Source organism: Mus caroli, chromosome 15 (assembly GCF_900094665.2).
Source record: "Mus caroli chromosome 15, CAROLI_EIJ_v1.1, whole genome shotgun sequence".
NCBI lineage: Eukaryota > Metazoa > Chordata > Mammalia > Rodentia > Muridae > Mus > Mus caroli.
Genome location: NC_034584.1, coordinates 94,401,613 through 94,416,195, shown reverse-complemented (window position 1 = coordinate 94,416,195; position 14,583 = coordinate 94,401,613). Strand labels below are relative to the sequence as shown.

General features: G+C 50.2%; 1 protein-coding gene across 3 annotated transcripts in view; it reads left to right on the top strand.

Annotated features, from left to right (window-relative positions):
- The window catches only part of Galnt6 (polypeptide N-acetylgalactosaminyltransferase 6), a 41,679-nt gene that overhangs the window by 4,400 nt on the left and 22,696 nt on the right, over window positions 1-14,583 (top strand). For 2 of the 3 annotated variants that reach the window (XM_021183362.1, XM_021183361.1), the window contains exons 2-4: window positions 6,161-6,382; window positions 10,168-10,754; window positions 12,408-12,580. In XM_021183362.1, the coding sequence (XP_021039021.1) occupies window positions 10,264-10,754; window positions 12,408-12,580 (664 nt within the window). In that variant the 5' untranslated portion in view covers window positions 6,161-6,382; window positions 10,168-10,263. Of the gene's footprint in view, window positions 1-5,919; window positions 5,991-6,160; window positions 6,383-10,167; window positions 10,755-12,407; window positions 12,581-14,583 lie in introns of those variants that run through there. The other variant, XM_021183363.1, reaches the window with a different exon arrangement.

Sequence of the window (14,583 nt, the reverse complement as noted above, 5' to 3'; positions counted from 1 at the left end):
GCACACACACTCCACACACTCATACCCCATACACTCACACATATATATATACACACACATCATACACACATATACATATACATACTCCACTCATAACACCCCCCCACACACACACCACACATGCGCACACACACTCCACACATGAACCCCTCCACACACTCACACACACATATGTGTGCACACATATTCACACACCACACATATACATGTATACTTCACACATACACACAGACACCACAAATGTATACACACATTACCCCCCTACACACTACACATATATACACACACCATGCATGCACACACACCACACACATACATGGACACCACCATGCACACCATCACACATACCACATATACACACTGCACCACACACACACTACTCCCCCACATACATACTATCCACACACACATACATACTACCCCCCCACATATATACTACCCACCTATACATACATACATACATACATACATACATACATAATACACATACTATTCACACACACACTATCCCACAAACATCCATGCTACACATGCACATATACATACTACCCACACACACACACACTACACACACATGAATACTACCCACACACATGCATACCACACTCCTCTGCAGAGGAATATATATATACCTTGGGAGTGGGAGGTGGCCGAACAGTCAGAACAAGTATTCTGGATGCAGAAACTTGGGAAAGAGGACTTAGGGTGGAGAAGGACAGGGAAACAGGATCTCCATGTCTGGGCTTGCTCTCCATGAACGCAGTGGGAAAGTCCCACATGGAGAAAGCGTGGGGAGCGATCAGCTTTTGGAAGAAAGCTGCACACCCACCCCCGGAGGCAGCAACACACCTTAGTGCAGAAAACTGTCTTTTCTTTGGTTTTTAGAGACCGGGTCCCTTGAGTTGCACACATTCTCCATGTAACTGACGATGGCCTTGGGCTCCCTAATTTTATTTTTAGATCCATTTATTTTATCTTATGTATGTGAATGTTCTTGCCTGTGTTCATGTATGCATACTCTGTGCATGCCTAGTGCCCGCAGAGGTCAGGAGAGGGCATTGGAGTCACGGGACGGGATCCCACAGGTAGTTGTGAACCACCTTGTTCTCTCTGAGAGCAGCAGATGCTCTCAAGCACTGAGCCTCCTCTCCTCCATCCATCCATTCCAAGATTTGAGGATACAGGTGTGGGCTGCCATGTTCTGGCACGAAGACTTCATTTTATTTGTCTCTGTGTGTGTGTGTGTGTGTGTGTGTGTGAGAGAGAGAGAGAGAGAGAGAGAGAGAGAGAGAGAGAGAGAGAGAGGTGTCAGATTCTCCCTGGAACTTCAGCTCACACTCATGTGAACTAACAGATGCCAAGGTTGGGAACTGAAGTTGGTTCTCTGAGAGAGCAGTAAGCACTCTTAACAACTGAGCCATCTCTTCAGCCTTGGAAGGCTTCTTGCAAAAAAAAAAAAAGAGTCACAAGTAAGAATTTAGATTGTCGATTTTGTTTTGCTTTATTGAGACCTTAAGAAGAGAAAGACAGCCATGCCAAGCATCTGGCTAGGCTGGAAGGTAAACGCAGACAGGATGCTGACCACTGGCTGATTTTGCCACAGTTAAATGGCCTTAGTCTAAAGGAACACAACCAGAGCTTTGCTGACCATGAGGTAGAGATGCCCAAAGCAAAGAGGCACTGCATCTCACCCTCCAGGGCTCAGTAAGGCAGGGACAGTTTGATGACAGTTTTGAGTGGAAAGGAGGGCACATGGAACACAGGCACACACACAAACACAGATATACTCACACAGACACACAGATACACACACATAGATACATAGACACACAGACACACAGATAGATACACACATGTAGACATACACACACACACACACAGATACACACACATAGACATACAGATAGATACACACATGTAGACATACACACACACACAGATACACACACATAGATATACAGAGACAGACACACACACAGATAGACACACAGACACATAGATACACACACATAGACACACAGACATACAGACACTACACACAGACACACACAGATACATAGACACACAGATACACAGACACAAACACACACAGACACATAGACACACACATACACAGATACACACACACATACACACACATACACTCTGCACCTCCAACCCAGGAGGCAAAGCATAATCAGCAGGGCGTGGGACTGGACTTGGTAACCTTGATACTGAGAAGGGATTGAACATAACAGATGTTGAAGCAGACCGGGAATTAGGGGTGCTTGCTGGGAACTGTGGGAAACTTCTCAGATTAGTGGGCTTGGCTGGCAGGCGTAGGCCTGAGGGCTATGGAGGGGGACGTTCCCAGCCATCCCGGATGTCCAAGCTCAGCTCCCCATCCTAGGACCATTGTCCCATGACCCCCAGCTTGTCTCTACCCTACTGCTCACAAGCCAATGGTGACAGAGCTCAGTTCAGATTCCCTGTGTACCTTCCTTCAAGCCCTGGGAGGTTACAGAGGCCCTCCTTGGAGACCTGGCATAAACAAAAGTACAGGTACCTGACCTAGCAGGCTCCCTGCAGACAAACCCCCTCTCTAGCTGCCTGTCATCTTGATTTGTAGCGACTTTGGCGTGGGGGATAAGACAACAAAGAAGTAAGAAACACCTTTGCAGCCAAACACGGATCCAGTTACAGGGCCGTGCGTGAGGAAATCCTGTTGGGTGTTCAGTAGAAAATGTTTGGGTGACTGCAGTTCCGTAAACTTAAAATGAACCTGGGTGTGTGGGTGGTGAGGGCATTTTGACGGGCTGGCTACTGAAATGGCTTTTATCTCGTCTTGTGGAGAATGAACCACGTGGCTGTAGAGCCAGTCCACGAAAGTGTAAGTCATTGGTCAGGGTGTGGGAGCTGTCCACCGAACTGTGGCCGCACAGGCATCCCAGGGGCAGAGGGGCTTTGGAGATCAGTCGGTGGTCTTTTGGTACTATGACTACAGGAGAGGCCAGGCTGCAGGGCCAGATGACGAGAAAGTGTCAATGAAGGAGGAGGAGGATGACGAGGAGGAAGAGGAGGGGAAGAGGAAAAAGAGAAGGAGGAAGAAGAGAAGGGGAGAAGGAGGAGGGAGAGGAAGAACAATAGCAATAAGAGGAAGAAAGGGGGAGGAAGAGGAAAAAAAAGATGAGGAGAAGGAGCAAAAGGAAGAGGAGGGGAAGAGGAAGAAGAGGGGGAGGAAGAGGAGGAGAAGCGGGGAGGGAGAAGAGGAAGAGGAAGGATAAGAGGAAGAAGAGAAGGAAGATGATGCGGGGGAATAAGAGGAGGGAGAGGAGGAGGAGAAAGAAGAGAAGGAAGAGGAGGGGAAGAGAAAAGGGGGAGGAAGAGGATGAAGAAGATGAAGAAGATGAGGGAGAAAAGGAAGAGGAGGAGGGAGAGAAGGAGGAGGACCAGACAGTCTTGCAGTACCCTTCCCCTCCTGGATCTTGCAACCAGCCTGTTCCCTCTCCACCAGGATGTCTACCTCCATATGCCTATGTGCTAGCGGTCAGAGGGCCTCCACCCATAGCTATTGAAGAGATCTGTAATTGAGCCAATTATCTTGAACAAATATCCTGTATGGATACCGTGGTGGCAGCTCCCTTCCCAGAGGCCACGTCTCTACTCTCTCCGTGAGGTGTGCAGTTCATTTGATAAACAGGAAGAAACAAAGAGGCCACCTGGCCAGCAAGGGTGTGTTCGAGGTGGCTGACCCTGCCTTTCACTTGAGCGGGGACCTCACTCCATTCTTCCCAGTTCAGCATCTTTAAGTATTTGATCCCTGAGTGAAATTGGAGAGAAAGGAGTGGCAGGGAGGGGGTTCGGAGTGGAAGGGGGGACTCAGAAGAACCCAGTTTCTCTATATACCTCCATGGGGGAGGAAAGAGTCCCAGGGAGATAACAATGATCTGAGAACTGAAGACAGGACCTGCTCCTGGGAGCTACTACCTGTGTGTCACCAGTGAGGTCATCCAACCAAAGCCACACCCATAAAACAGGCTGAATACCCCGATAGGGCAGCAAGCTAAGAGTTACAGCAGAACACCACCTAACCCAAATCCTCGAGGGAAGTGCACCCAGCGTAGTTACAAAACCAGTGTTGGATGTTTAACCCCTCTAGCCTGTTCCACTGATAAGAGGCTCAGTCACAGACTACACATAACCGGTACTTCAGACCCAGCCAGTGATGGAACAGAAGATATGGCCTGGCCTTTGGAGTCCAGGAGTCCAGGTCCCTGGCAACGAAGAGAGACACGCTGACACAGGCCAGCTGTGATGAGAAGGAAGAACAAGCAGAGACAGGAGGCCAGACTTGGAGGTGTGGCTTCCTGGTGAAAAGCCCTTGCCCAGCATGTACAAAGCCCTGGGTTAGCTCCTCAGGACTGAGAGAAGAACACCAAAGAGAGGTGGATAAAGGGAACCCGCTAACTTTGTTCTGGTTTTATGAATTTCGTATAATTGGTTTTTCATATTCCAAAGATGACATGACATCAGAGATGGCTTCCTGCAAGACATGTCGCTAGACTCGGAGCTTAAGTATGTGTGGATAGTTTAAAAGTCCCACGGTAGTTTTACGCTTATAACAACATCAGACGTTTAAAGCACATGAAGTTACAGGAAGTACTGGACATGTGATCATTTAAACTTCAGCTAGCCTTCATTTAAAAATATAAATTCTGAAGGCCCTCATGTAGCCCAGGCTGGTTACAAACTCTGTAGAGCCAATACACCTGAACTTCTAAGCCCCCTGCTGCTACCTCCTGGGTGCTGAGGTTACAAGGGTCACTGTGCCCAATTTATGCAGTGCTAGGAACAGAGCTGAGGGCCTCACATCCTTGACCCACTGAGCTACATCCCTAGCCTCAGTTCCAATTTTATATCAGGTAATGTTTGTCATCTTCCATAGGATGAAATAATATTAAAATCTGATGATTTGAAATGCATAAACTAAAAAGCAAAATAAAGTTTCCTAAACACCCTTGTTAAATCTGTAGCATTTATACCTCTGAGGTTATTAAAGCTAAGAGCTTTGGCACACGCTGTTCCCATAAGAAATTGCCAAGAAGAAAATTTAATAAAGGAGTGGAGCATAGTTTGCAGGTTTGTTGTTTGTATTTATAGAGCTAATGAACTTGCACATGCTGGGCAAGTTCTCTACCACGGAGCTATGTCCCCGGCACAACTGTTTTTAGGCAAGGTCTTGTTGTATAGCCCAGACCTGTACCTCACTGTGTAGACCAGGATGGTTCCACCTGGCTTTGTCTCTTGAGTGCTGGGATTAAAGATGTGTACCACCAAAGCTGTCTTTTCTTAATTCTGGCCATCTTTAGGCCTAACATTTATGTGTAAGACTGTTTTGCCTGCATGTGAGTCTGTGCACACTGCATATATGTGTGGTGCCCTTGAAGACCAGGAGAGGGTGTTGGATCCCCTGGAACTGGAGTTCTGAGCAGTTGTGAGCCACCACGTGGGTGCTAGGAACACAGCCTATGTCTTTTGCAAGAGCAGCCCATGCTTTTAGCTCCAGCCTTCCTACCCCCATACTCTGGCCATTTAAAGACTTCTCATGATGGTTTCCACACTCTGGGGCTATTTGACAGTGGTGGCTTGGAATCAGAATGTGGGTAGACGCTGGGCTCTGCTCGCTGGAGCAGCCATTCTGTTTGTTCTGTCTGGAAGGGCTTCCACAACTAGGGTTGGGGCATCTTGGCTCTACCAGGCTGATGAGTGGCAGACCCAAGGGAGGAAAAAGAGCTGGGAATGGAAGTTCGCTAACAGCAGGGAGGGCTGTGAGCTCATCCGCTTGGAAGGCCAAGCTGCGCAGGCCGAAACAGGAAGGTCATGCGCATGCGCAGGACTTGGGCGGTGGATCCCACTGAGCCCCGAACTTAACTAAGTTCTACATTAGAGGTTATTCCTTTCCCAAAGCTGGTGGGGCTCACCCTCCTGGTCCTTGCTAACCCCAATCCTAGGTATTGCATCCCACATGGAGCAGAAACCTTTAGCCCCAAAGCCCTACAGCATGCGCGCAACTGTGTGTTTCTTGAATGGTGTCTTCCGGTTGCCGGCATGCTGAGCCGACACTGGAGAGAGCAAGTCCCTTCCTGCCAAGTCTAATCACAGGTGTCTCGTTTCATTTCAGGATGTGGTTAGAACCTTGAGGAACTGCGGGTTCCAGAGAGAACACTTTAGACAGCCGGATTGGATCCAGAGAGCAGATGCTCAAGAGAACTTCTGTTTTGCCCAAGGTCTCTCCGCGGGAAATATAAAGGACAAAGGTATCCGCCTCTACAAGGGACCCCAAGCAGTGCCTGGATGAGAGTACTGGAGTGACTGGTGACTCCAGGAGGCCTTTCTGGAGGAGGTGAGTCCTAGCCTGCCTCTTGACTACTTATGACAGGGTTACCCAGCCTGTATCTCTAGTTGTGCCCATGTTTATGGGAAGTAGACAGAAAGGTGGATGAAGTACAGGCTGCAGGGTGGCTCAAGAGGCCGGCCTTATCCTCTCGAGCTCTGTCTGCACAGATCTGGACTGAGGTTCGCATATCTCAGCCCCTGGGAAAGAGGCTCCACACACAGTTCTGCTTCCCTGGAAGCCTTCTTGAGACCTGTAGGGAATCCTGCCTTTCTCCCAACTGTCTGTGCCGTCTGTTGTCTTTCCATTAACTTGAAGAGGGCTATGGACAGGCTCAAAGTGCCAGACAGCATTGCCGGCTCACTCCTCCCTGGACAGGAACTGCTGGACCACCTCGTCCATTTAACTTACTTTTCTTTTTTTTATTTTATGTGTGTGAATGTTTTGCCTGCATGTATGTCTGTGTAACCCTTGGGCGTCTGGTGCTTATGAGACTGGAACACGGCATCAGATTTCCTAGAGCTGGAATTACAGCGGCTGTGACATGTCATGTGGGTGCCGGGAACTGAACCGGGGTCCTCAGAGCAGGGGTCCTCAGAGCAGCCAGTGGTGTTAACTGCTGGGTTGTCTCCCCAGGACTTCCCATTCATGTTCTCTAAGGAGTTTTCCCATCGTGTGCCTGTATCCTACCCTCAGACCCAAGCAAAATTTTCTCGTACCACCTCTGCCTTCCGCGTGGCAGCCTCCTGGGTCAGATCTCCAGGCCCCTCTTACCCGGTGGTCGAGGTGCCGAGCAGGTCATTGCTCACCTCAGCAGCTCCCAGTCATTGTATTCTTCCTGGAAAATCCTATACTGTTCCTCATTTCTCAAGGGCAAGTGGCATAAAGGCAGTGCTGGGCTTCAGCCCCACCTGCAGGTTGCCCCTGCTTCTCTTTGGCCTCCTGCTCCCTTGGCCAGCTTGAAATGTGCTTGGCTTGTCCAGGCAAGCCCACCCAAGTTAGGAACTTGGGTGCCTAACCCAGGCTTTTTCCAGTGTGACGTTCTGCCCTCCGTCCTCCATCTGCCATCTCTACAGACTCCTCCTCCCATCCAAAGATATCCCCTTATGATGCTCTTGCTTCATAATCTGGAATCTCACTTCCCCAACTAACCATGCCCTGCTTGAGGGGAGCCCGTCCCCATCTCTGCCTTTCCCTAGTCCTTCAGAGTCTCTGGCACACGACAGGTCTTCCACACATATTGGCAGATTTAATACATGCCTCCTAGTTCTTGCTACAAAACAGGAATTAAAAATATATATATATTTATTGGGCTGGAGAGATGGCTCAGCGGTTAAGAGCACTGACTGCTCTTCCAGAGGTCCTGAGTTCAATTCCCAGAAACCACATGGTGGCTCACATCCATATGTAATGGGATCTGACGCCCTCTTCTGGTGTGTGTCTGAAGACAGCGACAGTGTACTCATATAAATAAATAAATCTTTTTAAACAATTATTATTTTGTGGGTGCAGGTGTTTTCGTTCCATGTATGAATGCGTACCATATGCATGCAGTGCCCTTGGAGGCCAGAAGAGGGTGCCGGATCCACAGTTACAGACAGTTGTCAGCTGCCATGTTTGTGTTGGGAACTGAACCCAGAACCTCACCGAGAGCAGTTTGTGCTCCTAACCACTGAGCGTCTCTCCAACCTCAAAACAAGAATTTCTTTCATGTGATTTTTGATAATGCTATGAAAGAAACCATCTGTCTCCCCAGCCCAGACCGAGACTGCTGGCCATTGAGTCTATACTGAGCATGGGTTTGCCCTCTGCGTATGAGGGCCTCCTGACACCAGGCTTCACTCAGGCAGAGCACTGTGGGGTTAGATAACCGTGCTTGTTTTTTCTTCAGTGCAGATGTAGGATGGGGGTGAGGTAGTGGTTACTACCTCAGTAACCAGGCTGGTTACTACTATAACCCAGAGTCACGTTTAAGAAAAAAGACCCAAGGTGTGATGACATTGGCTCTGGCCAAGGAGCACATGCCTGGGGGTAATTTCTGGGAAAGCGCATGGGGATTTATTGGTTATAACAGCAACAATACCCGAGGGTTTAGAGGATGACGGGATCTCTGCTGTGGGTTTCGCATACATCACCTAACTTAATCCTCGACACAGCCAGCCAGTTGGTTGTTAGTGACACCCAGTTCATAGATGAGGAACTCAAGGCTTAGAGGGATAAGCTAAGTCACCCAAGGGCCACACCAGGCTAATGATGAAATAACGATTTTGAAAACTGAACTGTGCACAGAGATAACACTGCCAAACTTCTGAGAAATGTTTTCTTTTCTCTCTCAATCTTGAACCAACTCTAGCAGAAGGTGCCCCTCTAAAGAGGGGGAACTGAGCCTGTGGCCGTGTCTATCTCTAGCCACCAGCATCTATCAGCTAGTGACCTTTATGCCAGCTTAGCTCCCATAGAAAGATCTATGGGTATCCTCTGAGCCTTTTGGACTGGGATGCTAGCTGGTATGTACCTCCCACCCACCCACCCCGTCTAATTCTGCCTGGAAGGTGTTGTCATTGAATCTTAGATTTGAAACAACAATTAAAAAAATTATCTGAGCTGGAATTAGTGGTGTGTGTTTATAACTTCAGCCTGTTAAAACTGAGACAGGAGAATCACTAGGAACTACTGTGAGCTACATCATGAGACCCTGTCAAAAAATAAATAATTGCCTCTGAAGGCAGAGGTAGGCAGGTCTCTCTGAGTTCAAGGCCACCCTGGTCTACAGAGCGAATTCTAGGATAGCCAGGACTACACAGAGAAACCCTGTCTTGAAACAAAAACAAAAAATGGGCTGGAGAGATGGCTCAGCAGTTAAGAGCACTGACTGCTTTTCTAGAAGTCCCAAGTTCAATTCCCAGCAACCATATGGTGGCTCACAACCATCTATAATGAGATCTGATTCCCTCTTCTAGTGTGTCTGAAGCCAGTGACAGTTGTACTCATATAAATAAAATAAATAAATCTTAAAAAAACACACACACATACATATATACCTATATATATGTGTGTGTGTATATGTGTATATGTATATATGTGCATGTGTATATGTATATTTATAATGTGTGCATATATGTATATGTGTGCATATATATATGTATATGTGTTTCTATGTATGCATATATGTATATGTGAGCATATATGTATATATGTATGTATATAGATATACACATGTGTATATATGTATATGTGTGTATATATATGTGTTATGGTGAGTGAGTAAACGCAGGAGAGTCCATTGGTGGCCTGGCTAATTCATAAATTTTTGTCTTCAGAAACTGGTTTCATTCTCTGCCTCTTTGCAGCTTCACCACACCCAGGCCTCCAGGGTCATACAAACCAGTTTAATCTGACACACTGAGTGAGCCAGGCATGGTGCTGCATGCCTCTTATCCCAGTACACAGGAGGCTGAGGATCAGGAGTTGAAGGCCAGCCTGGGCTAATTAGCAAAACCCTGTCTCAAAAATCCAAAACAACCCAGGGATAAAAGTGTAGGTGCTCATGGAGTTCCTGTCTTGGTCCGACCCTCCGAGCCACGTTGACCAGTGTGTTCTAGCTCAACTTTATTTTAATGGCAAGCAGTTTCCCAAAGCAGTTTCCAGCAAAAAAGGAAATTTAGGCACCAGGATGCCGTGAGCGCACAGAGGTGACACCACCATTCTCCACTGAGCTATGCTCAGGCCCCGAGTCCCTACCTCCCTGCCCATCTCTGTAATGGCTAATTTTCTCATATCCCCTCTTTTCTCAGGTTGAGCCCCAGGGGTGGCTACGCTGGCATGTCAACCCATTTCCAAAGTGAGGCATAAGTCTTGGAGCCGACCCTGCCCGGGTCCCAGTTGAGAAGATGAGGTTGCTACGAAGGCGCCACATGTCCCTGCGCCTCGCCATGCTGGGCAGTGTCTTCATGCTCTTCCTCTTCATTCGGCAGAAGGATGTAAGCAACCAGGAGCAGGCCATGGAGAAACCGTGGCTGAAGTCTCTGGCGGGCCAGAAGGACCAGGTCCTGGACTTCATGCTAGGTGCTGTGAACAACATTAGGGATGTCATGCCCAAGCTGCAGATCCGGGCTCCGGAACCGCCTCAGACTCTGGTCTCCACGAACCACTCCTGCCTGCCCGGGTTCTACACCCCTGCTGAGCTGAAACCCTTCTGGGACAGGCCACCTCAAGATCCCAACAGCCCTGGGGCAGATGGAAAAGCATTTCAGAAGAAAGAATGGACCGATCTAGAGACCAAAGAAAAGGAAGAAGGCTATAAGAAACACTGCTTTAATGCATTTGCCAGTGACCGCATTTCCTTGCAGAGGTCTCTGGGGCCAGACACCCGGCCTCCTGAGTAAGTACTGCACTCTTAGAATTCTCTGAGACCAGAGCTTTCCCAGAAGTGTGGCCAGGAGGGCTGTGGTCACCGGCCAGTTGTCAGGAAAAAAGCCGAAGAATCCCTGAATAGCCAGGGATTTCCCTTAAGCCGTCTTTTCTTTTGTTGGCGAGTTGCCCTGATCCCAGGGGCTGGAGTTCAGGAGTACTATGGTCTGGCAGGGACCCGTGAGACTGAAACACAGTTATGGAGGGACACAGGACACAGAAGAAGGAAGCCAGGGCTGCATGCAGACCAGGATCTGGCACAGGGCACCTGGAGGTGCTGGGACAGAGCTGTGGTTTCTGCAGCCCTGCCCTTAAGATACTGAGCCTGCCAGCTGGGCCTCTGATGAGAGAGAGGAAATTTCCTGACTGCTGCTGTGTGGGTCTGGAAGGTCCCCACACCCCTGGGTTCCCTTACGTGAAGGTCACAGGCCCACCAAGTCATTCCAACTTGAAGCTCTTTACATTGGCTTTAGAACGGGAGACACACATTTGAATCTTAGAGCTGTCCCCGCCCTAATATGTCCCCTGCTACACTCTCACTGTGCCCTGATGAAAGATGTTTTTGTCTTCCACACTTAGCCATTGTCCTTTTCAACTAAAGAGTTAGTTGGAAAGAAACAAGTCACTTCACTAAAGTCATGACTCTTTAGTGCCAGGGGTCTGGGGTTCCTTAGACTTGAACCATGTATTTCCCAAGGCCCTACAAATTGCAACTTGAGGTAACAGGAACTTCTTAGCCAGGGCAGGAAACTCCGGAAGTTCCGTGGCCGGTCCGTACAACAGCTTCCTGACAAGGACTGAATCCGGGTGTCAGGGAAACTGGATCTGGTATCACAAGTCTATAGTCCCAGTACTTCAGAGGCTGAGGCAGGAGAATTGCAAATGTGAGAGCACTGGTTTTCAGTGGGAGACCCCCGTCTCCACAAAACAAAAAGGGTGTTCAGCTGTGTGGTCCTTGAAATTGAGGGCCCAAGTCCTTACCGAGTCTAGATGGCAGGATAGCCAGGTGTCGCACAGTGGTTGCTGGAGATCATTGGGGAAGGGCCCGGAAGTTACCGGGGTTGGTAGAGTCTGATCACAAGGATTCGGAGAGGGCTTAGAAGGGAAGTGGGAACTGGAAGGACCTTTTCCTCACAATAGTGACTGCAGTCACTGTCCTCAACTGAACATTTGCCCTTAATGATTCGGCCCCCTGGAACCTCTGGACCAGATCACGTCCCGTGCAGTGTCCAAGGTGCAGAATGAGTTAGCCGCGGGAATACCTGGCCTGAGAGCAAAGTGGGGGCAGGGGTGGGACCTGAGCATCACCTTAGGACAAAGAGCTAGCGCAGAGGCTGGTTTTGGAGGGGGCTGGCTAGTTACTTGCATGGAAGGTAGGAGGATGTAGCCACAGAAGATGAGCAGCTATTCCCAAGCACGACGGAGGTGGGTGGGGTGGGGAGGTGGAGATTGGTGATTGGGCATGCGCACCCGTGCTTCCGGGTAAGGGGGTTGGGGAGATGGTTGGAGAGCTTTAGACAGATATCTTTCCTTTCCCCTCGTGGGTCTTCACCCCTCCCCCCGGGACTTAGCTGTGTCCATCCTTCCATCGGACTTAGCTGTGTCCATCCTTCCGTCGGTCCAGGTGTGTTGACCAGAAGTTCCGGCGCTGCCCGCCACTGCCCACCACCAGCGTGATCATTGTGTTCCACAACGAAGCCTGGTCCACTCTGCTGCGCACAGTATACAGCGTCCTGCACACCAGCCCTGCCATCTTGCTGAAGGAAATCATCCTCGTGGATGACGCCAGCACAGATGGTGAGGCTGTCAGGTCTGAGGAGGGGTGGGGCTCGCTGGTCTGAGGAGGAGTGAGGCTGGGGGCAGACTGAGGGATAGTGGGGCTGTCAGGTCTGAGGAGGGGTGAGGCTGGCAGGCCTGAGGAGGGGTGAGGCTGGCAGGCCTGAGGAGGGGTGAGGCTGGCAGGCCTGAGGAGGGGTGGGGCTGTCAGGTCTGAGGAGGAGTGAGGCTGGGGGCAGACTGAGGGATAGTGGGGCTGTCAGGTCTGAGGAGGGGTGGGGCTTGCTGGTCTGAGGCTGGGGGCAGACTGAGGGATAGTGGGGCTGTCAGGTCTGAGGAGGGGTGAGGCTGTCAGGCCTGAGGAGGGGTGGGGCTGGCAAGCCTGAGGAGGGGTGAGGCTGTCAGGCCTGAGGAGGGGTGAGGCTGGCAGGCCTGAGGAGGGGTGAGGCTGGCAGGCCTGAGGAGGGGTGAGGCTGTCAGGCCTGAGGAGGGGTGAGGCTGTCAGGCCTGAGGAGGGGTGAGGCTGGCAGGTCTGAGGAAGGGTGGGGCTGGCAAGTCTGAGGAAGGGTGGGTCCTGCAGCTTTGAATTGCCCCTTTCATAAAGGCAGAAGAAGAAGGTGGGATGGAGCATACAGGCCATATCCCTAGAGCCTGGAACTCATCTGCACCACTCAGGGCAGCAAGGGCCTCCACATTCCCTTTTGGATGTCACATGCATCCCTAACTCAGAGGTGAAAGAGGACCAGCAAAGTGGCTTACCAAGTAACTGCACTTGATGCCCAAGCCTGGTGACCTGAATTTGAACCCCGAGCCCCACAGGCTACTAACTCTACCTGAGGGCTGTGATTTGAGTGTACAAACAGCACATAAGCTAAATAAGGAAAGAAAGGTCGGTTGGGAGAGGGGAAGGGAGGGATGGAGGAGAGGAAAAGAGAGGGCTGCTGGCTGGGAGGGCCTTCCTGGTTTCCAGCTCTGCTGGATCTCTCTGCTAGGCTTCCCCTGGGAAGCCCTTCCTGCCCTAATTGTTAACAGGGGAGATCGCTCACCATCTTTCACCTTCCTATTAACTCCATAGTATTCAGAACCCGGCTCTGGCCTACACATAGGGACGAGGAAAAAAGAAAGGTCCCCGAGGAAGCTGATAAAGGTTTAGAGCACTCCTTTAGCCAATCTGAAATGACATGGACTTGAGAGTCCAACCCTGGGAGATCAAATGGAGCTCTGACTCTGTGCCGGACCTCTCTCCACTCCACTTTCCTTTCCTGCAAATGGGCGCACTTGACTCCTTCCTGTAGGCGAGATGTGTAAACCGGGGATGAGGTGGGGAGCAGCAGGACCAGCATGGGGGTGGGGGTGGGATGGACACGCTCTGTCTGTATTTGTGTGTAGGAAGAGAGTGCATTGTGGATGTGTGTGCCCAGGAGATTTTATGTCTGCCTGGTGTGGCTATGACTGCTTCATAATGGGGGCTGGAGCTGGGCCTTTAAGGCTGAGTGTCTGAGGATGGAACTTTAGGCAGAGAGCATTCCTGTAAGAGAGGATGTTGTGAGCCCAGTCCTAGAGACAGGAGCTTGTTTGTTGGGGAGACTGAGTGTGGCTGAAGTTTTGGTTCATCATAGGAAATAAGATTGGAAGGATTCAAGGGGTGGGTGAAGGGGGGTGGGGAGCGGGTGGGGGTGGGGGATGGGAAATGGGCAAGGGGAGTGGGGGATGTTGAGATGCTAAGATCAAACCCAGGACTTTGGATAGTAAACAGGTTCTCTTTCTGTTGCTATCATGAAGCACCCTGAGGAGAGACTGGAAAGATAGCTCAGTTGTCAAGAGCACTGGCTGCTCCTCTGGAGGTCCCAGGTTCGATTCCCAGCACCCACATGATAGCGCACAACTGTCTGTAACTCCAGTTCTGTGGGATCTGATGCCCTCTTCTGGCTCCGTGGGCATGTACATGGAGCACAGGCGTGCATGCATCTGGCTCCGTGGGTGTGTACATGGAGCACAGGCATGCATGCATCTGGCTCCGTGGG